The 25010-nt window shown below is 43.4% G+C and overlaps 1 protein-coding gene across 2 annotated transcripts; it reads left to right on the top strand.

Moving 5' to 3' along the window:
• The first annotated feature begins 1852 nt into the window (after positions 1-1852).
• Noxred1 (NADP dependent oxidoreductase domain containing 1) lies at positions 1853-24481 on the top strand. Of its 2 annotated transcripts, none has more exons than XM_037210749.1 (7): positions 1853-2124; positions 2637-2808; positions 8923-9122; positions 14306-14486; positions 15056-15207; positions 16356-16578; positions 24215-24481. In XM_037210749.1, exons 2-7 carry the CDS (start codon positions 2654-2656, stop codon positions 24402-24404), a joined length of 1101 nt encoding a protein of 366 aa, XP_037066644.1. In that variant the 5' UTR covers positions 1853-2124; positions 2637-2653; the 3' UTR covers positions 24405-24481. The 2 variants fall into 2 exon arrangements, with proteins under 2 accessions (XP_037066644.1, XP_037066643.1); XM_037210748.1 differs by having other exon boundaries at positions 1855-2132.
• Positions 24482-25010: the final 529 nt, after the last annotated feature.

Here is a 25010-nt window from a genome sequence, read left to right as displayed (position 1 = left end):
CATGGAGGGGTGCTGCCTTCTGGCTTGCTCCTCATAGCTTGCTCAGCCCGCTTTTTTTTTTTTTAATGGAACCCAGGACCACCTAGCCTGGGGAGGACACCACTCACAATGGGCTGCTCCCTCCTCCATCAATCACTAATTAAGACAATGCCTTACAGTCTTGCCTACAGCCAAATCTTTTTGTTTGTTTGTTTTTCAAGACAGGGTTTCTCTGTGTAGCTTTGCACCTTTCCTGGAACTCACTCTGTAGTCCAGGTGGCCTCGAACTCACAGAGATCCGCCTGCCTCTGCCTCCCAAGTGCTGGGAGTAGAGGCGTGCGCCACCACCGCCCAGCTCTACAGCTGAATCTCTTGGAGGTATTTTCACAACTGAGGTTCCCTCCTTTCAGACAACTCCAGCTTGTGTCAAGTTGACGTAAAACTAGCCAGCACAGTTCCGGAGTAGGATGCATGCCTCCAACCTCGATAGAGTAATATCCTGCAGGAGCAGTTGGGTGTTGTCACAGAGTTGAGGATCACCTGGTCCAGGAGTGAGCAGGGAAAGGAGGATGTGGGAACAGGCGGAGCTGTTGCAGGTCTAGCTGCTGACCTACACCAAGGAAGCAAGTCAGAGAAGTAATGATGTGGCCTTGCAAGCTGGAACAGGAACTGGCTGCCGTTTGATTTTCACATTCTAGATTCTTCACAGAGACACTCCTTGTGGTCCCCTCTAACCAGAAACACAAAAGAAAGGGATTCTGGAAAGCAGTTCAGTCTAACCAAGTTGCCAGGTCACAAAGCTATAACTCTGAATTCTCATTTTTGAGGATGTACAGATAAATGCCTAGGACTCAGGCCTGCAGGGGGCTGTGTTGGTCATGCAGGTCTGGCAGGTTTTGAGTTCCTCTTTGCTTTGGAACAGGAAACTTCGCTTGCAAGAGTAGGATGTGACCTCTACGATGTCACATTCCTGTAAGAGGGATCGGAGAAGCCAAGCATAAAAAGTGACAAGTGGCAGCCACAATTATTTTTTAATGAATTACCTGAAATATGTAAATCCATATGTAGGAAACAGATTGGTGACTCCAGGAGGTTGGAAGTGGGAAGGAATTGGGAGTAATGGCTTAATGCAAATAGGATTTCTTTCTGTGGGGTATAAAAATGTTTTTGAAATAGAGATAGTCACACAGCATTCTGAATGTAATGAAGAACTGTTCGTTTTAGAATGAGTAATTTTATGTTATATGAAATACACCTAGATTTCTTTTTAATTTAATGAGATTTAGAGACTGGGTGGTTTTAAACTCTGATTTCAGCCTTTATGACTACAAGATTGATTATTGAACACAAAAAGACAGGGTAGTGCTAAGGGCTAGAATGGGTAGAGTGTTTGCCCAGCAGATGCCAGGCTCTGGGTTCAGTCCTCAGGGTCTCACATTCCTTTACGGAGTGTTATGGTACATTTCTGGAGTCTCAGCTTCCTAAGATAGCAGATCAGGGCGATCACACTTAATGAGTCACCGTCTCAGAAAGGGATTTGGGGTTATTGCCCAGCATGCACAGATCCTGGTTCAATCCCAGGTACTGGGGGAGGGGAATCATTAAATAACTATCTGGTTTTTTGCTGTTTTTGTTTGGTGTGTGTGTGTGTAAGAGAGAGAGACAGACAAACAGACAGAGAGAGAAAGAACTTTATGGAGGATTCTCTTTCCACCTTTAGGTGGGTTTAGAAATTGAACCCAGGTTGCCAGGCTTGCATGGTGAGTACCTTGACCCACGTAGCATCTCATGGGTCCTGTCATTTACTTCTTTTTATAGCAGTGATAAAATCTATATGATACTCTAATCTGGAAGAAAAAAAATAGAAATCTAGAATCTTCTGTTGGGAAAAATAAGTTCCTCCCTGGCCTGGGATAGCATTCCTACAAGTAGTGAAAGGAACTGTGTCCTCCTCACACTCAGACCAGGGAAGTTTGTAGATGTGCCTTGCTCCTTTAAGACCAGAGGGGAGAATGAACTGGTTGCTAAGGAGTCATAATGACAATTCTCTTGGGTGGCTCGCCTCCCATATATCGTTTTCACTTGCCCAGGCTAGAAGTCCTGAGGAATAGAGCGTATATCTCTGTTTGTTAGTGAGAGATGCATGTAAATGGGTTTGTATATGTCTAGATCTGTTTTCTAAGACTGAAGTGCCCATGCTCTAGCCGAGGACTCTTTTCTGCCCTACAGGGAACACAGAGTTTACTTAAAGTGGATAATTTCTTTGAAGTGAGGTTCTGTGTGATTAGCCATATTTCCAAAGCCCGCAGAATGGAAGGGAAAAGCTCTCAGCTAAGAACACCTCTGAAACCTATCACTATCCTAATTCCTGCTGAAAATGCACCTCTAGCCAGCATGGATCAATGTTACTGAGAATTCCTTTTCAGGTTTCCTGAATCCAGGATTCATGACCCGTAGTTATTAGGAAGCCTCAGTGGTCCCACTCAAATAGAGATGTGAACTCCAAGTTCAGAATCTGGAAGGAGAGTGGTGCTTGAAGCCCACCATCACGAGGACTCATGACCTAGTCACACACACCCCATCCTCTTTACGCCTTTGTGCCTAAACCCCTCTTCTCCAGGGTAGGGAGTCATGGTGCTTGGTATCTGTCACTGCAGGAGAGCGTGGTTTGGAAATGAATATACTAGAAGACCTTGAGTCCCTGAAGTTTGAGTATGGGATTCCAGAGGAGGAGCGGTACTGGCTGTACTTGCAGGGACGGTATCGGGGATTGATGATCAAAGGCTGTGCCCATGCGCTCTTCTTTTGCAAACTGTTCTGTACTTTGAGGTAAGCTAGTTGAAAAAGAAAGACCATCATCACTGCTGGGAACCCAAGGGACTTGCGCTTTGTATATTGGAGGTTAAATTCGGTGGGAAAATTTTTTTTTAACCTTTCCAATCCACAATCAATCACTTCTGATCTGAAATGACTAGCAAAATTCACTCAAGGATATTTTGTGTTTACATAGTAAAGCTTGGATTAGTGGTGATTTCTAGCCAGAGGGCAGCTGATACATTGCATTCATTCATTCATTCATTCATTCATTCATTCATTCATTCATTCACGCACTTACTCAGACTACCAGCTTGCCTTCCACAGCACTGAGGACCGGTCATCCCTTGTCAGTTGCTTCAGACAGAGGCAGTTCTTTCTTCTGAGACTGAACTAATAGTTGACAGGAACAGCTGCAGGAAATCAGGAACACATGAACAAGTAAGAATATTGACAAAGAGAAACTACGAAACCAGTCAGGTTCTGGAAAACAGTAAGAAATGAAAGAATTCACCAGGGGAATTCAGCATCAGCAATGATCAAGCAGATGGAATCCGTGAACTCAAAGATGGGTCAGCTGAAGGTATTAGTAAGAACAAAAAGAAAAAAATGAAAGGAAACATTGCAATCAAATTGCCAAGTATAAATAATTTTGAAAGCAAGAAAAAAAAAAGGCAACTCATGTACAATGTAACTTCCATCATGTTGAAACAAACACTGTTTTTAAGTAGATTTGATAAGATTTTAAATCAAAAACTCCCAAGGGACAAAGAATGGAATTGTCACAATGATAAAAGGCCATTTACGGCCATTGTTACGGCATCCAGACAGAAGGTCAAAAGGGGAACAGCAGACAGGAGGATGCGGGGGACCGATGGGAGCCTCACAGGCAAAGCGGGACAGTCCACTCAGAAGCAGGAGAACACGTACGCTCTTTGTGTGCTGTTTGGTCTGCTCTACTTGGACAGGGTCTCTCTCCGAAGCCAGCTTTGAATCTTCCTGCATTTGCTTTCTGAGTGCTGAGATTTCAGAAAACATTCCTCAGTACCCCTGGAACATCTCGGGGTAGGTCGGTTACATATGACCACAAAACAAGCCTTAACGCACTTAGGATTATTAAAGTCGTACTTAAAAATATGCCAGAATTCAGGCTGGGTGTGTTGACACACACTTTTAATCCCAGAACTCTGGAGGCAGAGGCAGGTGGATCTCTGAGTTTGAGGTCAGGCTGTTCTACAAAGAGAGTTCCAAGACAGCCAGGGCTACACAGAGAAACCCTGTCTCAGAAAAAACAACAACCACCACAAGTTCAGTCACTAGGAGGCGGGCTTTGAGGTCTCGGATGCTCAAGCCACGCCCAGTGTGCACTCTCTGTTGTCTGCCGATCTGGATGTAGAACTCTCAGCTACCTCTCCAGCACCATGTCTGCCCACATGCCACCATACTTCCTGCCATGATGACAACCTCTGACTGTGAGTCAGCCCCGATGAAATGTTTTCCTTTTTAAGAGTTGCTGTGGTCATGGTGTCTCTTCACAGCAATAGAAACCCTAAGACAGACAGTAAGGTGGCTAAATTGTCTGCCTCCACCACAGGCTCTGGGATCAGTCAGAGACCTTAGCTCACTAAGGTGAAGGTCAACCAAAGAAGATACCCAGCATCACCCTTGGTGTGCAAGCATATGTACACACCTGTACATGCAGCACACACACACACACACACACACACACACACACACACCACAACTCTTGTAAAAAAATTGAAGAAGGAACATTTTCAAACTTATTTTAGAGAACAGCATTACCTTAATACCCAAAGTCAAATATACTGTGAGAAATCTCAACCAATACCCACTACTGGTGAGTATTGATGTGAATATCTTCAACAAAATGTTAGCTAGCCGAATTCAATATTACATTAAATAATGTAATTATTTAGATACATTAGATAATGCACCATGAACAAGTGGAGATCATCCCGGGAAAGCAAGGATGCTTCAACATGCAAAATCAGTCAATGTGTAACACACTGACGTAAAGAAGGTTGACTGAGGTAAGATCTCTTTGGTCTAGGTTTTTGTTCTCAGTGATGAAATAATTTATAGATGTAGACAAAAGGTGAGCAAGCAAAGATTCATTTGGAAGAGGAAATACTTGAGAAAGTGAAAGGGCGAGCAACCTTAAGTGTGAGGACCACACTTCGAGTCTTATGGACTCGGATGTTGAGAAGAGAATGTGGAATGTTTAGTAGGAATCATTTGACTGGTTCGACCTTTTTTTCTTTTTTCTTTTTTTTGGGGGTGGGGTGGGTTTTCAAGGCAGGGTTTCTCTGTGTAACCACATGACTGTCCTGGAACTCACTCTGTAGACCAGGCTGGCCTTGAACTCACAGAGATCCTCCTTTCTCTGCCTCTTGAGTGCTGGGATTAAAGTAGCTCCACCTTTTGTGATCCTTAGTGTCATATAACTTTTCCTTGGGCATACTACTACTGTCTCCCAGTTTATCATTTCCATTATCTATAACATATACCTGATGACCTAATCTCGGTTGTCAGCTTGACTATCTGGAATCAGCTGGAACCCTAGCTGCTGGGCACTGCTGGGAAGAATTATCTTAATCCAATGATTTGGAGCAGGGAGACCCACCTCATATCTGGGCCACATCTGGTGGCCGTGCTCAGAAAAGGACAGGGAAGAAGGAAACGTGCTTTCTGTCGGCTAGCCCTCACGCCCACTCCGAAGTTTGTTCATTCTTGTGGTGTGGCCGCGTTAAATCTAGCTTCTTCAGGATCCTGATGTTGACTGAAGACCAGCGGCTTTGCAGGAATCCTCCTCCGGGGCCAGGTTTGGACTGCGGAGATATCTGGACTGGTGGACGAAATAGCTATTAAGTTTTCTGCCTTGCTGTTGTGAGACAGCCTTTGTTGGACTACCAAGACCACATTCCGTAAGCCAGTCTAATAAGTCACACACACCACACATGCATGCACACACACACACACTAATGTACACATACGTTGATTCTGTCAGTTCTATTCCTTTAGAGAGAACCCTGAGACCCTTTCTTTAAGAAATAAAAATTGGGAGGGGTTGGAGAGATGGCTCAGAGGGTAAGAGCACTGGCTGTTCTTCCAGAGGTCCTGAATTCAATTCCCAGCAACCACATGGTGGCTCACCACCACCTGTAATGAGATCTGGTGCCCTCTTCTGGCCTGAAGGGATACATGCAAGCAATAAGTAATATTTATTTAAAAAAAAAAAAAAAAGAAAGAAAGAAAAATTGGAGCCAGGAGGTGATAGTGCATACTTTTAATCCCAGCACTCGGGAGGCAGAGCCAGGCGGATCTCGTGAGTTTGAGGCCAGCTGGGTCTACAGAGTGAGATCCAGAACAAGCACCAAAACTACACAAAGAAACCCTGTCTCAAAAAATAATAATAATAATAATAATTGCTGTTGTTGAGGGATATTTGATCTCACTGTGACACTCCAAGACTGTTAATAACATTAATCTTGAATGGGGGAAACCAATGACCAGCTAACTGGAATTAGCCACAGAGAAGCTAGGAATTTGGACAGAGAAGATGATAAGGAAGGAAAGGGTGGGGCTAGAGTCTGGAGCTTCTTTTGGTTTGGGGATGAGCTGCTTCTCAGCTTCTCTGATCCAGCAGGTTTTCACCCTCACATCTGACTTCTGAGTCTTTGTTGGTAAACAGAAGGACACAGACTTCATTTAAACCTACATATGGCAAGTGCAGGCCACAGGCTGGGTGGCCAGAAGGGCTCTGACTGTGGGGTTCTGGGGCCGCAGATGATAATTAAAATATCAGTAGCTTCATGTGCAGCCACTAAGCTGTCAGAAAAAGACAAAACAAAAAACAAAACAAAACAAAAAACCCACTTGGGAGGCAGAGGAGGTGGATCTCTGTGAGTTTGAGGCCAGCCTGGTGTAAAGAGTGAGTTCCAGGACAGCCAAGGCTACACACAAAAATCCTGTCTCAAATAAACCAAGATAAATAAATAAAATAAAAATCTAGTATATATAAAGACATCCTGCAACTCAGCAATAAACTCAATTACCTGATTTTTAACCTAAGACTTCTTCAAAGAGTGTATAGAAATAATCAACAGATATATGAAAAGATGCTCAACATTGACAACCATCAGAAAAATGCAAATCACAACTCCAATGAGATCTTCCTTTGTACCTGTTATGATAACCACTACTGGAGCACCAGAAATGAACAAGTTTGGGTAAGGACATAGAGAAATTGGAACATTTGTTCAATGTTGGTAAGAGTGTAAGAAGTAAAGTTACTATGAAAGAAAAACATAAAATTGCATAAGATCAAGCAATCCCATTTCTGGGTATACACCCTAAGAACTCCCAGAGATGTTTCTATGCCCATGTTCATTGCAGCCTCATTTAACCTATCCAAGATGTGGAAGCAATTTAAATGTCCATTGATGATGAATGGGTGTGCTGGTTAATACTGTCAACTTGACAGGACCGAGAACCATCTAGATTATCTAGAGTAGGTCAACTGTGGTGGAAAGGTCCCGTTAAACTGTGAGTGGCAGCATGCCATGGGCTGGGTCCCAGATGGAGTAAAAAGGAGACAGTGAGCTGAGTGCTAGCACTCATCATTGATTACTGATAGTAGATACCACGTGACCATCTCGGCAAGCGCCTGCCACCATGAGTTCTTCACCATGATCAACTGTACCCCTCAATGATGAGAAGAAAAAGAAAAAAAAGAAACCTTGTGGTTTGAATAAGAATGGTCCCCATAAGCTCATATGTTTGGTATACTTGGGTCTCCAGCTGGTGGAACTGTTTGAGAAGGATAAGGAGGTGTGGCCTTGTTGGAGGAGCTGTGCCAATGGCGGGTAGGCTTTGAAGTTTCAAAAGACTCAAGCTAGTCCCGGTTAGCTCTCTTTCCTATGGGTCAGGATGTAAGTGCTCAGCTACCGCTCCAGTGCCTGCTTGTCTACTGCTGCCGTTCTCCTCACCATGATGGTCATGGGTTCTAATCCTCTGGAACCATGAGCCCCAAATCAAACCCTTTCTTTTATATAAGTTGCCTTGGTCATGGCATTTTACCATAACAATAGAAAAATAACTAAGATAGCCCTTAAGATACTTTTGCTAGGTATCACAGTAACGAGACGATGTAATGGGTATATAATGGCTAATATAATGGATAAGCAAACTGTGTTATATATGTCAGGAGTAGTGGCTCACACCTGTAATCTCAGCACTCAGAGGCTGGGAAATCGGGAATTTAAGTCCAGCCTGGGCTATGAGACTCTCTCCAAAACAAAACAAAACAAATCGCATTAGAGACATATGATGGAATATTACTATTTGGCCTCCAGAAGGAAATTTTATAAACTATGAATTGGATGAGGCTTGAGGACATGATCCTGGGTGCAAAAATGTTAACACTGCACGATTCTGCTTAGATGGCGTAGTTAAAGTTTTTTAAGTTTTAAAGTTTTTCTGTCTAGAAAACAAACAGCAAGTAAAATGGTAATTTCCAGATGTGAGGATGGGAAGTGAGCTGTTCGGGAATATAAAGTTTCTGTTTTGCAAGGATGCAAAGGGTCTAGATATCAGTTGCATAGCAATATGCATAGATTCAAACATACTGTGTACTGAAGACGGTGATGATGCAGTCTAGTTGACAGCTGTCTGCCCAGAAAATAGACCATAAAGTTAAAAGAATTGGTCCATGGTGTGCTATATGTCACCATATGATGTATAGCAAGCAATTAGTGATGTTCAAAGTTAATAAAATATGAGATATACAGACCTCGTGTTTAAGGTCCCAGGAAAATTCAAGATACATAAAACAAAAAAATATTTTCATTGGTAAATATTTTCACCCAGTTTCATCCCTTGGAAAAGCAATGTGCTTTTTCAGGATGAAGGTTTTATTCCCTAGTAAGGCTACAGCCTTGCTATAAATGGCCTCCAATTGAAATGCCTTGTTTCTGAAGTATTACATCATCAGGCTTCTACATGAAACAAAACAAAACAAAACAAAACACCAAAAATCATTCAACTTCGAGACTCCTGGGGAAAACTACAATGTGTACATGCATTTGTGTGTCTTTGTTCATTCTCTAGAGAATTATTACAAGAGGGTCGGCGCAAAATACATCCTCGATCTGTATCATTTGACGCCGCCATTGCTGAGGATGAGAAGTTGAAGGTGGGCATCATTGGATGCGGCCACCTTGGGAAGCAGCTGGTTAACGTACTGCTGAGACTTGTCCCCATCCCTCCTGAGAGCCTGCAGATCTCCACTCGGAGGCCAGAGTCCCTGGGTGAGGAGCACTGAGTGTTAGACCGTAGATAAGAGGCTGGTGGCACTAACAAAGCTATTTTGAAAAGGTCCCTTTAAAGCAGGGTTCTCTGCTTGCTGGCCTGAAATTTTGAACTTGTTAAGACAATTTTTCTCCACTTACTTATGTCTGCCTCTCCTCCCTGTGACCTGGGTGCAAATTATCTTTCTGGGTATGAGATACGGGGGAGTTTTCCATATACTATTCAAGTCTAACTGGAGTATTAGAGTCTGGAAAAAAGGTCAACGAATATTTGTATTTGGCCTTATATTTAAAAAATGACATCTGAATATGAAAGTACAATGGTTTCAGTTATTGATCAGTGTGATAGAATTAAGAACAGTGATTGTTTCTGAGGAGATGGACTGCAAAACGACCTGTAAGAACTTTCTGGAGAGAAGAAAATGTTTTCTATTTAGAGCAGCAGTTCTCAACCTTTGGTTCACAACCCCTCTTGGGGTCAAATGATCTTTTCATAGAGGTCACCTAAGACCATTGAAAAATATACTTACATTATGATTCATAACAGCAGTAAAATTATAGATGTGAAGTAACAACAAAAATAATTTTATAGTTGGGGGGTCACCACAACCTGAGGGACTGTATTAAATGTTCTCAGAATTAGGAAGGTTGAGAAGGAAATATGGGCTGCATAGATGTATGCACTCAACCAAAAATACTGTTCAAACAATATCCTTCAGAACTCTGTGTGGTACTGTATGTAAATTATACTGCAATAAAATGCAAAATAACAGTGAAAAGTAGTATGCATATTGTAGAAAAATTACTCTTTTTTTAAAAAGATTTATTTAATTACATATACAATGTTCTGCCTGCATGTATTCCTGAAGGCCAGAAGAGGTCATCAGATCTCACTATAGATGGTTGTGAGCCACCATGTGGTTGCTGGGAATTGAACTCAGGACCTCTGGAAGAGCAGCCAGTGCTCTTAACCTCTGAGTCATCTCTCCAGTCCTGAAAAATTACTCTTAAAGGAAGAATAATTACCCATATTCTTCATTTTTTTTCTATTTGGTTTTTCATGACATAGTTTCTCTGTGTAACAGTCCTGGCTATCCTGCTCACTTTGTAGACAAGGCTGGCCTTGGACTCACAGACCCATATGCTTCTTAACTAGGCTATTGTTTTCTTTTCTTTCTTTCTTTCTTTCTTTCTTTCTTTCTTTCTTTCTTTCTTTCTTTCTTTCTTTCTTTCTTTCTTTCTTTCTTTCTTCCTTCCTTCCTTCCTTCCTTCCTTCCTTCCTTCCTTCCTTCCTTCCTTTCTTTCTTTCTTCTCCTCCTCTTCCTCCTTCTTTTTGAAAGTTGTAGCTAGAGTTTTTCTCTCCAGGTCCCGCCAAGTCCCAGCAGTCCTGTAGCCCATTTATAAAATAAACATACAGACGCTTATATTATTTAAACTGCTTGGCCATTAGCTCAGGCCTACCATTGTCTAGCTCTTACTCTTATACTCGGCCCATTTCTGTTAATCTATATGTTGTCACATGTTCTGTGGCTTTACCTGCTGCCTTTACATGATGCTCCCTGGACGGCAGGCTGGCGTCTCCTCCTCTCCGCCTTCCTGTTCTCTCAATTCTCCTCTCTGCTAGTCCTGCCTATACTTCCTGCCTGGCTACTGGCCAGTCAGTGTTTTATTTATCAATCAATCATCCACAGCAGAAAGTATATCAGAAATTGATACTGTACCTAACTGTATCCTGGTTTTTGACTTTTGCATTGGAAGTGCATTCTGTATCACTTAACATTCTTTAAAATAAAGATTTTTAAGCCTTTTCACTGCCCCACAGTTGGCATTGAGAACACAGCCCTGTGTCTCTGCCTCTGCCAGGGTGTGCTTGCTGCCCTGGCATCTGGGCATTTTGGTGCTGAGTTGTGTGTGTGTGTGTGTGTGTGTGTGTGTGTGTGTGTGTGTGTGTGTGTGGCCGAGCTGCAGCTGTGAATGAAGGCTGCTCTGTGCTCCCCAGCTACACCCCTTTATTTTCTTCTCAGGATTTAACATTGATTTCCATACCAGATTAATCTTATCACAAAAAAAGGTGATTTTAAGATCATGTAACATTCCTTAATAAACATAAATATATTAAAAAGGGCTGTGAGGTGGATCAGCAGATTAGGGCACCTGCTGCTAAGCCTGAAGACCTGAGTTCAAGCCCTGGGACCCACAGAGTAGAAGGAGAGAATGATTCCTACAGGTTGGCTTCTGACCTCTACTGAAATACCACAGAATCCTCTCTCTCTCTCTCTCTCTCTCTCTCTCTCTCTCTCTCTCTCTCTCTCTCTCTCTGTGTCTCCTGTCTCTCTCTTTCTCTCTCTCACACACAGCCACATACAAGTAAGTGTAAAAAAAAATTTTTTAAGTATCTTGTAGTATCCCAAATCATAGATGTCCCTTATTTAGTTGACTATCCCCACACATAATTTTCAAAACAAAGTTCCTAGTTTGACCAATAGGTACATATTTATTAAAATATTACTTGTACACAACAAACTGCACCCAGAATGTACAGTTTGGCGTTTTTGACACACATTCACCCAGGAAACCATAAACTCAACATAATGAACAAATCCATCACCTCCAAAAGTTGCCCTTAACTGACCTTTATGTCCTGTCTCTCTCTCTCTGCCTTCCTGTAAACTCCTCTCCCCCACCACTTCACACACCAGTGGCAGTTCTTTTTTTTAAATTTTACTTACTCATTTTTGTATGCACATGGAGATCAGAGATGGGTGTTGGGGGGTCTTCCTTAGCCACTCCTCAACTTAGTTTTTGAGACAGGTTCTCTTGATGAACCTGGAGCTATTTAGTTCAGCTAGCCTGGCTGGCCAGCAAGTCCCAGGGATGCTATGGTCCCCCCCTTCCCAGAGCTGGGATTGGAAGTGTGCACTGCCGTGACCGCCTTTCTGTGTGGGTTCTGGGGAGCTGAGATCAGCTCCCCACACTGAGTCACCTTCCTGTTTAAAAGAAATTATGGCTATGATTTCTATCACCATAAATTAGTTCACATTGTCTGGAATTTTATTTAACAGCACCATGCAGGACTTTTAAGTCTGATATCTTTTAATGTGTATTATTTTGATATATAACCATACCATTTTGCATATCAATACCCTCCTCCTTTTTTTCTTTTTCTTTTTTTTTTTTTTTTTTGTTTTTTTGTTTGTTTTTCAAGACAGGGTTTCTCTGTGTAGCCCTGCCTGTCCTGGAACTCACTCTGTAGACCAGTCTGGTCTTGAACTCACAGAGATCTGCCTGCCTCTACCTCCTGAGTGCTGGGATGAAAGGTGTGTGTCACCATGCCTGGCATCTAGCTCTTCCTCCTTTCTAAGTAGCATTTCATTGCACGAGTATTACAGTTTTTCTATTTATTTGTTAATGTAACTTTCCCCCTAATTTTTGCTCACTGCAAATAAAACATCTATGAAGGCTTGTATACAAGTGTTCACGTGGAAATTCTACTTTGATTTTATTTTCTTAAGACAATGCCTGAAAGCAAAATGGCTCACTTGTTAAAGAAATATCCCATGCTTTGTTTTGTTAGATAGCTAATGCTTTTGCTTTGCAATTTAACCTGAAGAAAGTTCAGGTTTGAATTTTTAGCAATGTTGCATAAGAACAGCCATTTCATTATAACATTTTCTTTTTAAAATCTTATTTATTTATATTTTATGTATGAGTTGTCTGCATGTACACCTACAACCCAGAAGAGGGAATCAGATCCGATTATAGATGGCTGTGAGCCACCATGTGGTTGCTGGGAGTTGAACTCAGGACCTCTGGAAGAGCAGCCAGTGCTCTTAACCCCTGGGCCATCTCTCCAGCCCCTCATTATACCATTTTTAATAATTGAAACCATTCCTTAAGAAATATTTATTTTTATTCTATGAATATGATTGTTCTGCCTGGGTGTATCTCATATCTGTGTAACATATGCATACATTTCCACTGGAAGCCAAAATCCTCTGGAATTGAAATTACAGATGATTGTGAGCTGTCATGTGGTGGCTGGGAACTGAACCCCAGGTCCTGTGGATGAGCAACCAATGCTCTTAACCCCTGAAGCATCTCTCCAGCTTGGGAAGCATTCTGAATGTCATCATTTTAATGTGTCTTTTAATTTCTTTTTCTTTTTTTCCCCATGTTTCGATTTAAGGTTTCTCTGTGTAGCCCTGGCTGTTCTGGAACTTGCTCTGTAGACCAAGTTGGCCTCAAACTCACAGAGATCCTCCTGCCTTTGCCTCCCAAATGCTGGGATTAAAGGCGTGAGCCACCACTGCCCAGCTCAGCATCACTTTTAACATTTTTGGTCAGTGGGATGAGTGCTTACCTCTTGGTTAAAAACAAAACAAAACAAAACAAAAAAACAAAAAAACAAAAAAACAAAAAAAAAAACCCCACATCTTTTGCATTCTGTTTTTCAGTAACTCTTAAAGCATACCAGATGGAAGTATACATTTTAAATTCTTACTTTGAGAAATCCATGTTGTAGTGAGGATAATCAAATAATTAAGTACCTGTGTGTTTAAAGCAATTGTATGACTTGTCATGTGCACAGAGACTTTTCCTCTACATTTATGAATGTCTTACAAAGGTCTTGTATACCTTACAAAAACTATTGAACCTTCCACAGCACCTCCCAGTGTCTGTTGTACATTCTCGAACACTTCTAATTTCACCCACTACCTCAGGCCAGTAAGCTATCTAACTTTCAGTGAGCCACGCAGCATCCTGAAGCCTCGGTTGGTTCATCTGTAATATGGGAACCGCCCTCATTGGTCTCAGAGGATCCTCGTTGAGAGCTACCTTAAAGAATACATAGGAAACACTTTATACACTATCTGGCAAGTGCTAGCTCTACAGTAAATGGAAGCAGAATGCTTCTTAGAGCATTCTTTTTTCCCCCTAGCTTAAATTAAAAAATAAAATAAAACACCCAGCATCTGTTCTAAAATCAAGACAAAAAGGAATCCTGCAACAACTTCCCACAGGGGAGGGCCCTTCTTTTCACAGCTCACAGAGGCATCCAGGAGCAGTTTCTGGTTGCTGTGGCAACGTGACTTAGGTTGCTTACTGGATACACAGTTACCACCATCCTCTCCCCACGTTTGACGTTCAGGTCCAATCTCTCTTCTTTCTCCCTCCCTCCCAAGTTGAGTTCCAGAAACAAGGAGTCCGGTGCTTGTACGACAATCCTGCTGTGGCGAACTGGGCCAGCGTGTTATTCCTCTGCTGCCTGCCCTCTCAGCTGCCTAACATCTGCTTAGAGATCCAATCCAAACTTGAGAAGACCTGCATCGTGTACAGCTTTGTATCTGCCATCCCGATACCCAGGTATCTTGTCACATGGCATGAGACCAGAACGGCGCAGGCGCTGACGTCTCCTCCGCGTTCACTACCTGCCACCACCATAGCCCTACCTCTCGAAGTCAGTCATCCTCAGTAATAAGGAGGCAGCTGGAACTGCAGAAAGACCCAGCCAGCCTTTCTTACCGCCCACCCTCACCCCCAAGATTTTCACACAGACAACACTTAGGATCGGGATGTTTTCCCTGTCTAAAACGTTAATGGCATATTGTAGTACTCGCTCCCCACTCTGTGCATTAATGAGAAAACACAAAAAGCTACGAAAAATACATGTCAAATGTTATTTTTGTGCTCTTGCATCTAGTCAAGAGCTAGGCACCTGATAACAACATTCAGCAAATGTTAGGTGGATGGTTGAATAATCCAGTTAATCAGTGAGTGTCCCTAGTGCACACTCAGGGCCACATCATGTTACCTGAGCAGCGCTGTGCAGGGGAAGGGGCTGTTGTTTTGGCTTAGATGCGAATGCAGTAGATTGGATAGTCATTTTTTCCCCCCAATCTGGCATTGTACTCTCCTGTCTTTGTGGCTTCCAGGTTGAAACTTCTACTGAACCACACCAACATCTTGCGGCCCCAATATCACTTTGCTGAGGATATTGATGACATCTGGGGAGAGAACAAGGAAATCACAGCTGTTCTCCAAGATCCAGTGGTTCTTCGGGCTACCTGCCCCTACAGTAATGGGGGTAAATGCTCAACTGTGTAACTGTTGCTGACATTCTTTTGACAATTACCTTTCATGACTGGTGTGTGTGTGTGTGTGTGTGTGTGTGTGTGTGTGTGTGTGTGTGTGTACAAAGTAGATACATTCTTAGTTATTTGAGTTTGGTATGTGTCTTAGTTAGGGTTTCTATTGTTGTAAAGAGACACCATGGCCATGGCAACTCTTAGAAAAACATTTAGTTGGGGTGGCTTACATTTTCAGAGGTTTAGTTCATTATCATCATGGCAGGACATGGTGGCATGCAGGCGGACATGGTGCTGGAGAAGGAGCTGAGAGTCCTACATCTTGACCCACAGGCAACAGGAAGTGGTCTGTGTCACTGGGCATAGCTCAAGTGTAGGAGACCTCAAAGTCCATTCCCACAGTGACACATTTCCTCCAGCAAGGCCATACCTATTCTAAGAAGGCCACACCTCCTAATAGTGCCACTCCCTATGAGCTTATAGGGGCCAATTACATTCAAACTACCATAGCATGAAAAGAGCTTGTGGGGGCGGGGGGTGGGGGGTGGGATAAAAGCAGCTTTTCTTAGGCAGAGCTGAGAAGCCTAATTTTTTGGATCCTTCAGGCTGGACTAGAAACAACCAGGGAAAGTAGCTCATGTGAACAATAGAATGAGCTGGGCTTGGGGGTACATGCCTATAATCCCAGCCTTGGAGAGGTGGAGACAGGAGAATCAGGGTATCAAGACTCTTTGGCTATATAACGAGTTTGAGGGCAACTAAAGCTACATGTGAACCCGATTCAAACAAACAAACAAACAAACACAGGAGAATGAAATGACTGGGACAAAGAGAAAACGGGCTTCCTTCTCCACTTGCGGTATTTCCCAGTTCCTCCCTGCTGTGGGCAGGGACCATTCTGGAGATCCTTCTGCCCTCAGCAGTGTGACTCAGCCCTCTCTGCTCCCCTCTGTGTGATCAGCACACGATGTGGCTGTAAAGGGCGAACAGGGCTCGCGGCCCGGGAGGGAAGCGTGTCTGTCTCCTGGCTGTGTCGCCAATCGCTTTAGGGGGAAGGTGGCCTGGCAGAGCCCGTCTCTGGGTTTTCCTCTGGGTTCCCTGCAGCTTGCTTTTGCAGATGCTCACGGCTACTCTCCTTCATGTCTAGGGGGAGTCATCCTCAACATCAAATGGCTGGAGGGGGTGTTCTATTCGGTCATCAATGTCTGCACCGCCAGGAACGTGTTCCACCCCCACGTGCTGCACATCCTCAACAGACTCTTTCTCTCTGTGCACCTGGAGAGCTGTGGGAAAGACAAATCGTCTTGCCCCAAATTTCAGCTAACAGATTTTATGAACAAGAGCTACGTCAAGAGCTTGTTTCATAGAAGGTAAGATGTCGAACATTTGGCCATTGGAATCTGTCCCACGGTTTTGTCTTAACAGATGCTTTTTAGAAACATTTCTTTGTTGGTGGCGGGGTGTGTGTGTGGGGGGTGTGGGGGTGGAGTGGGGAGTGGAGGGTGTGGGGGGGCAGTGGGGTGAGGGAGGGGTAGTGGGGTTGGGAGGGGAACAGTGACTAGGACTTGGAGAGACCAGAGGGAAACCTCTAGGAGTCAGTGGTGTCTTTTTGCCATGTGGGTGCTGAGATCGAACTCAGCTTCTCAAGCTTGGCAGCAAGCACCTTTATGTTTTCCTTTCTTTCTTTCTTTCTTTCTTTCTTTCTTTCTTTCTTTCTTTCTTTCTTTCTTTCTTTCTTTTAAAGATTTATTTATTTATTATGTATACAGTATTCTGTCTGCACATATCCCTGCAGGCCAGTAGAGAGTGCCAGATCTCATTACAGATGGTTGTGAGCCACCATGTGGTTGCTGGGGATTGAACTCAGGACCTTTGGAAGACCAAGCAGTGCTCTTCACCTCTGAGCCATCTCTCCAACCCTATGTTTTTCTTTTATGCTTTCATGTTCTTCTCCCCGTCTCAGGAGTTTTTTTTTTTTTTTTTTAAATTTTATTTATTTGTGTTTCTTTGTTTGAGAGTCTCCATAGAGCCCAGGCTGGCCTCGAACCTCTCAACCTTTCAAAGTTCCAGAATTGCAAACATGCCCCACCACATTGCCTGACTTTGGCCTGTGTCCTCTTAAATTTGGTACAAATAATACACTTTTCTAAAAAAACAGAACAAAATTTAAAAAATTAATCAGTTTTAAAAAAAAAAAAGCCTCCCTGCCTCCTAAATCCCATTTCATGATAGTTGTCTCTAATAGACTGTTTAGTCATTTTATCTAGGCACCAACAGATATTTGTATTGTCGTTGTCTTGCAGTAGGCATGCCTATCTATTACTTCAGTGTTAGAGGCATGGAGCCATAACACCACTTTTGCTTTCTATATCCAGCTAGAACTCTGTGGATGCTGGCGTTGCCTACTTCACTTAGGAACAGCAGCCCCGTGGGCAGCCTGTCAGACACATTGTGCAAGTTACACATTGCCCTGTCTTCCTGTGACAGAGTGTAATTCCTTCTTCCCCCTCAAATTTTGCACACTGCGCTGCTAGATCATCCATGCGCTTGCTTCGAATACTTGGACAGATATTTCTGCTGGGTAAACATCCCGATGGCTGTCTGGGTTAGAGGACACGAACGTACGTACGTTATTGCTTAGCAAAACGCCGCCCCCGCTGCCGTAGGCGCGTGTCGTTCCTCTCTAGTGTGGTAAGGATACAGGCGCCCTTTCTGGCCTTTGCTGATCCAATATGAAAAGCTTGCTGCTGTCATTGCTAGTGACTTCCATGTCTCCAGACTCACTGGACTCTCGGAGCTCCTTTTCTTCGTGGACGCCTTGGGCACGCCATCCTTCTTCAAGCCGTCGTTCTCTGGGCTGACGCTCCTCCCCTTAGATCGCTCTCCCGCTGTCCTGCCCTCAGATCTGAGAGGTCTGAGGGATCAAGCCTGGGCCCCCTTCTCTTTCGTCTACACTAGTTCCTGGGTGATCTTTTCCCGTGTGGGAGTTCAAGTTGCCATTTTTTTTCTCTCCTAGCATAAAACTCTCCGTTGGTGCTGTGCCTACATAACCCCATATTCACCACCTCCTCTGAAATCCGACGTGTGTGTTTGAGCATCCTTGTTTCTGTGGGGTTCTTACCTAACGACTACAGCCTCACCAAGTGCTCCAAGGAACCCCAGAGCCCCAGACATAATCACTGACTCCAGTTCTCTTCCCCACCCCATAGTCTGGTCACCAGCAGATTATCCTTTCGGTTTGGGAATTCCCCTCACCTCTCTATTGTTTCGTTTCCAGAATCCCTTTTAGTTTATTTATTTTTTTTTAATTTTAGTGCCCCATATCCTGTAATAACTCCCTGAGAAAAGGGTACATTGGAAGTAATTTTGGCAATTTGTTAATGTTTGAAAATGTTTGTGCTCTTACCTACAGTTTTACTGAGTACATGGTTAAGTAGTGGATTCTACACTGAAAATCATTTCCCGGAGCCGGGCGGTGGTGGCACACATCTTTAATCTCAGCACTCGGGAGGCAGAGCCAGGCGGATTTCTGTGAGTTCGAGGCCAGCCTGGGCTACCAAGTGAGTTCCAGGACAGCCAGAGCTACACAGAGAAACCCTGTATTGAAAAAAAAAAAAAAAAAATCATTTCCCTGAGGTGGTTTTGAGCACTGTTCCATTGTCTTCAGCTTTTAGATTTGCTGTTGGGAGCTATAGGGCCTTTCTAACCTACCTTGTTATATTTTTGCTTTGTGGAGACAAGGTCTCATCTATCCCAGGCTGCTCTACCAATCCTTTGGCCAAATCCCAGGTGCTGGGCCATTTTACCCTTTCTATTTTTTTTTTTTTTTAAATCGGACAATGTCTCACTATGTATCCTTGCCTGTCCTGAAACTTGCTACTTAAACTAGGTTGGCCTTGAACTCATAAAAATTTACCTGCTTTGAGACAGCCTGGTCTACAGAGTGAGTTCCAGAACAGGCTCCAAAGCTACAAAGAAACCCTGTCTCCAAAAACAAAAAACAAAACAAAACAAAAAAAAAAAAAGAAAGAAAAAAGGAAAAAGAAAAAAAGAAATTTACCTGCCTTTGCCTCCCGAGTGCTAGGATTAAAAGCCTGTGCCAATATGCCTGACTAAAGGGCATCATTCTTGAGTAGCAAACACGTAACCAATTGAACCATTTTCCCAGCCTGCCCCCTCACATCCCACCTCTCCTACCCCCTTACCCCTTCACCCCTAACCCCTCCAGTTACTTTTTTAAAATATTGTGGAATATAACACACGTACAGAAGTGCATATTCTGTTTGTAAATATACAGCTTTATGAATGATTGTGATGCAGATGCTCATGTCACCCCACCCTGGAGAAGCGATGTGTTCAGCTGGACTTGGCCATCTGAGTTCTCCAGACTTCTCTGATTATGCCTTTGCAAGATCCTACCTTCCCCTCTTTTCTTGGTTATTCTTGTACCTAGCAATGCACATCAAAGTTTCTTCTATGTCTTCTCGTGCCTTGGTAGCTTATTTTGCTTTCATACCTAATCATATCCCACTGTCTGTCTGTACCCCACTTCATCTCCTTACCTGCTGAAGGACACCAGGGTTATTGTCTTAGGGTTTTATTGCTGTGATTGCCATGACCACAGCAACCCTTATTGAGGAAAACATATAATTGGGGCTGGCTTCTAAGTTCGGAGGTTCAGTCCTTTATTGTCATGGTGGGAAGCATGGCGGCATTCAGGCAGACATGGTACTGGAGAAGGAGCCAAGAGTTCTGCATCTGACTCCTCAGGCAGCAGGAAAAGACCGTGAGCCACTAAGCTTGGCCTGAGCTTCGGAAACCTCAAGCCCATGCCCAGTGGGACACTTCCTCCAACAAAGTCCCATGTACTTCGACAAGCCACACCTCCTAATAGTGCACTCCCTAAGGGCCTATGGAGGCCATTTCCATTCACACCACCACTGTTATTTTCAAGCCTTGATCTTTATGACTGAAACTGCTATAAACGCATAGGTGCAGGTGTTCTGGCAACAGATTTCAATGTATCCCGTTTGTTTTGGTAAGCGCAAGGGCTTGGCTGCTGCCTGTCTGGTAAATAAAGAAGATTTTGATGTTCTAAGAATCTGCTAAGGGAGCTTCCACCATCCCCTCATTCCCACCATCCCCTCAGCATCCCCACCATCCCCTCATTCCCACCATCCCCTCAGCATCCCCACCATCCCCTCAGCATTCCCAACATCCCCTCAGCATTCCCAATATCCCCTCAGCATCCCCACCATCCCCTCAGCATCCCCACCATCCCCTCAGCATTCCCAACATCCCCTCAGCATCCCCACCATCCCCTTAGCATTCCCAACATCCCCTCATTCCCACCATCCCCTCAGCATTCCCAACATCCCCTCAGCATTCCCAACATCCCCTCAGCATCCCCACCATCCCCTCAGCATTCCCAACATCCCCTCAGCATTCCCAACATCCCCTCAGCATTCCCACCATCCCCTCAGCATCCCACCATCCCCTCAGCATCCCCACCATCCTCAGCATTCCCAACATCCCCTCAGCATTCCCACCCGCCCAGTTCCTGTTGTTCCTTTTCCTCACCAGCAGCTGGTGCTGTCGGTGTTCTGGATTTAGTTATTTAGCAAATTAATTTAGTAGGTGGGAAGAGCTGTTGGTAGGAGGTGCCATTACCTTGCTGTTTTAAATTTACAACTTAATGTTGAAGATCTTTCCCTATGCCTGTTTGTAATCTGTGTTATCTTCTTCAGTGAGCAGTCTATTAAGGTCTTCTGCCCATTTTTTAACTGGGTTCTTCATCTTCTTGAGTTTTCAGAATCAGTTCTGTATTTTAGATAATAGTCTCTCTCTGTCTCTGTCTCTGTCTCTCTCTTTTAATTTCCAAGACAGGGTTTCTCTGTGTAGCCCTGGCTGTCCTGGAACTCACTCTGTAGACCGGGCTGGCCTCGAACTCACAGAGACTCTCCTCCTGCATCTGCTTTCAGAGCGCTGGGATTAAAGGTGTACGCCACCACCGCCAGGCAGGTATCAGTCTGAATGTGTCTTTTTCAGATAGTTTCCAATTCATGGTCTGAATTTTCATTCTCTTGACAGTGTCTGTCACAAGACAGACTTTATTTATTTATATATTTGTTTAATTTATTTAATTGAGACAAAATGTCAGTCTGTAGCCCTATCTGGTCCAGAACTCAGCAGGTTCAGACTGACTTTGAAGCCTCTGACCTCTGTTTCCTTATGTGGTGATTATAGCCATGTATCACCACACCACATCTGTAACAGAGAATTTTTATTTTAATTAAGTTGAGTTCACTCTTTCTTTCATGGATCCTGTCTTTCATGTTTGTAATGGGCAATCTTGACTGTCAGCCTGATTGGTTGGGTTAAATCACTCTCAGGATAGTAGAGCACTCTTTTAAGTGTGATTATGAAGATGTTTCCAGAAAGGATTAAATAAGCATCAAAAAATGGACCAAAATGCTGGTTTATAGGAAGGAGATTTGAGTTTTGTACATCAATCTTATAACCAACAACCTTGTACTATATATTTAAACTAATCCAGGTCAATTGTAGATAACACCACACTACTTCATAGATTGTGTGTTTTATAATATCAAAATACTTTGAATTCCTCCCTCATGTGTGCTTATATTATTGGCATAATTTGATTCACACAAACATGTGGTATACACGCATAAATAATTATTGAGTACATTCTTTTTTTTTTTTTTTTGGACTGTTCTTATATAACCAGGTGACCTCCAACTCACTCTGTACCAGGAGAAATGTAGGCAGACTTTTTTGTCCCTCCAGCCAGTCCCCAAATAACCACACAGAGAATTATTAATTATAAATGCTCAGCCTATAGCTTAGACTTGTTTTTAGCTAGCTCTTATCACTTAAATTAACCCATTTCTATTTATTTGTGTGCTGCCCTGAGGCTCATTGTCCTCATTCATGTAGGTACTTCCTGTCCTGCTCACTCTGAGTCTCCTCTCACTCCGCCCTTCTCCAGCATTCTCTCTGCCCTGAAAATCCTGCCTTTTTTCCTTCAGTCACGTGGTAGCTTTCCTTCCAGCTTTTTTTTTTTTTTTGGTTTTTGGTTTTTTCGAGACAGGGTTTCTCTGTGTAGCTTTGCGCCTTTCCTGGAACTCACTTGGTAGCCCAGGTTGACCTCAAACTCACAGAGATCCGCCTGGCTCTGCCTCCCGAGTGCTGGGATTAAAGGCGTGCGCCACCACCGCCCAGCTCCTTCCAGCTTTTTATTAACAATGAGAGAACACATTTTTACAGTGCACAAAAGGATTATTCCACCGCAGAGATGTCCTTGAACTTCTGACCTTTGCCTCCACCTCTGGGTGCTGTGGTTACAGGAATGAGCCAGTGATAAGTTTTTTTTTTTTGCTGATAGATCTCTCCACTGATGCAGCAATCTAAATCAGACTGAATCAGACCTAATTAGAAAAGTCCCGGTTTAATGAGTAAGGTGTTCCCGGGTGATTCTCCGGAAAACCACGTGTCTGTTTTCTGGGATGCAGCTTAAATACCCTGTGGGAGTGGTCTTGAGCCTCTCTGGGGGAGGAGCTGTGTTTGGTGGGCTTTGAAGGGGCGGGTTTGGGGGAAAAAGATGGGGGAGGGGAGTTGAGGTGGATCTTTCCCTAGAACAGTCAGCAGCCCAAGTTCATATGGTGCTGTGGATTAAACCCGGGACACCTATGTTGAGCACACATTCCAGCAATGGAGCATCATCTCCATTACTATTACTTTGAACACACTGCTGTCTGTTTGCTCTCTGCAGAGGAAGGAGAACGGGTTCCTCCGCCCGTCTGTAATGTTCCTCCTTCCTTTATGTGGCTCCCAGGTTCTAACATCCGTTTTCCTTCTTGCTAAAGAACTGTGGACATTCCCTGTAAGACTGATATACCGACAACTCCTTCAACTTTGGTTTGATAAAGTTCTTTATTTCTCCTTCACTTTTGAAGGATGATTCTACAAAATTCACATCTCTGGGGGATGGAGAGACGGCACGGAGGTCAGGAGCACTTGCCGTTCTGGCAAGGACCTGGGTGTGGCTTCCCAGCACCCACAGGGTAGCTCAGAGTCATCTGGACCAGGCGAGCTGACGCCTTCTTCTGACCTCTTGTGGCACAAGGGATGAGTGTAGTGCACATACACACGTGCAAGCAAAGGAAATGGACAGGGAAAAAGATTCACAATTCTGGGTTGATGGTTTCAATTCGGCTGTCACTCCATCATCTTCGTGATTGCGTGGCTTCCGACTGTCAGACGTTCTACCGGGAAGTGGTTTCCCTCTGGTTTCTCTTAGGATTTTGGCTTTATCTTGTCATTTTCTATCATTTGAGAATGTACCTGGCTGTCGTTTTTGTGGTCATTTTATTATTGGAATTTATCCTGCTTGGTGTTCTTAGCTTGCTTAGACCTCTGGCTGGCTATATGATATTAATTTGCAAAACATTTCATTCATTATTATTTCAAGTATTCTGCTCCTTTCTCTCCTCCCCTTCTAGTATTATCTATCTGTCTGTTGTCTCTATGCCTATCTATCTGTCTGTCTGTCTGTCTGTCTGCCTATCTATCTATCTATCTGATGGGTATCTATCTCTATCTATCTATCTGATGGGTATCTATCTCTCATCTATCTCTATCTATCTATCTATCTATCTATCTATCTATCTATCTATCTATCTATCTATCTATCTGATGGGTATCTATCTATCTATATCTATCTATCTATCTATCTGATGGGTATCTATCTATCTATCTATCTATCTATCTATCTATCTATCTATTGTCTACCTACCTATCTAGTCCTTGCATATGCTGGTCCATATAGCTCATCATTGCTGTTTTTTTTACTTCTTCTGTCTGGACATTTCTATAGTGATACAAGTCAAGTTCAGAGAGTCTTCCTTCATTTTGGTGTTTCACACCCAAGTTATATGTATTAAACAGACTCAAAGAAAATAATGCCATCTTTTTTCTCCACCTCAGGCCTTTTCCCTGGTTTGATCTGTCTGCTGTGCAAAGCAAGGACACACCTTTCAGCCAGCATCTCGCGGCAACTCCTATTCTCCAGGACCACCTTACTCTTCTATACTGTGACTACTTTGGCATCTCCCTAACCAAAGAAGAACTACCAGAGGTTTCCCCGGGTTCTTCGCCTCAAGGGGATGAGGGTTGACAGAGAGCCATGCACTGTGTTAGAGAATTGTACTAATGACTTGACTACAGAATAAAAGAGGTCCATATACATCAATATACTTGCTCGTATCTAGCTTTTGAAGCTACCTAGTACATTGCTTCCCCCCAAAAGCCTTTTTAACACAAATTATTACTCTTCCAAATGCTAAATCCAAGTAATTATGTCATAATCAGATAGTCAAATAGGAAAGCTGCTTTCCCCATAATAATATAAAGCTAGAAAATGAGACAACTAGATTCTCCTACTCTTTTGGGTAGGGAAATAAATGTTGGGTGAGCAGTCTTAGTTGAATTATGATTAATTCATGCTTGTTTTAGTTATACTTGACTATTCTAGGATGGCTATTTAAAGCTGTTCTCATTTAAACCATTTAGATCCATAAAACCATAAACATATTACTAGTAAAGATGTAGCTCAGCGGCGGGGGGTTGGGGTGGTGGTGGTGGTGGTGGTGGTGGTGGTGCTTGCCTGGGATGCAAGAACTGTGTGCTCAGTCATAAGCACCCCACAAATTGGGTGAGGTGGCACCTGCTTGCAATCCTAGCACTTAGGAGGTGGAGGAAGGAGGATAGGACATTGAAGGTT

Source organism: Peromyscus leucopus, chromosome 14 (genome assembly GCF_004664715.2).
Source record: "Peromyscus leucopus breed LL Stock chromosome 14, UCI_PerLeu_2.1, whole genome shotgun sequence".
Classification (NCBI taxonomy): Eukaryota; Metazoa; Chordata; class Mammalia; order Rodentia; family Cricetidae; genus Peromyscus; species Peromyscus leucopus.
Note: the sequence above shows the minus strand (reverse complement) of the source record. Positions and strands in the feature narration are given on the sequence as shown.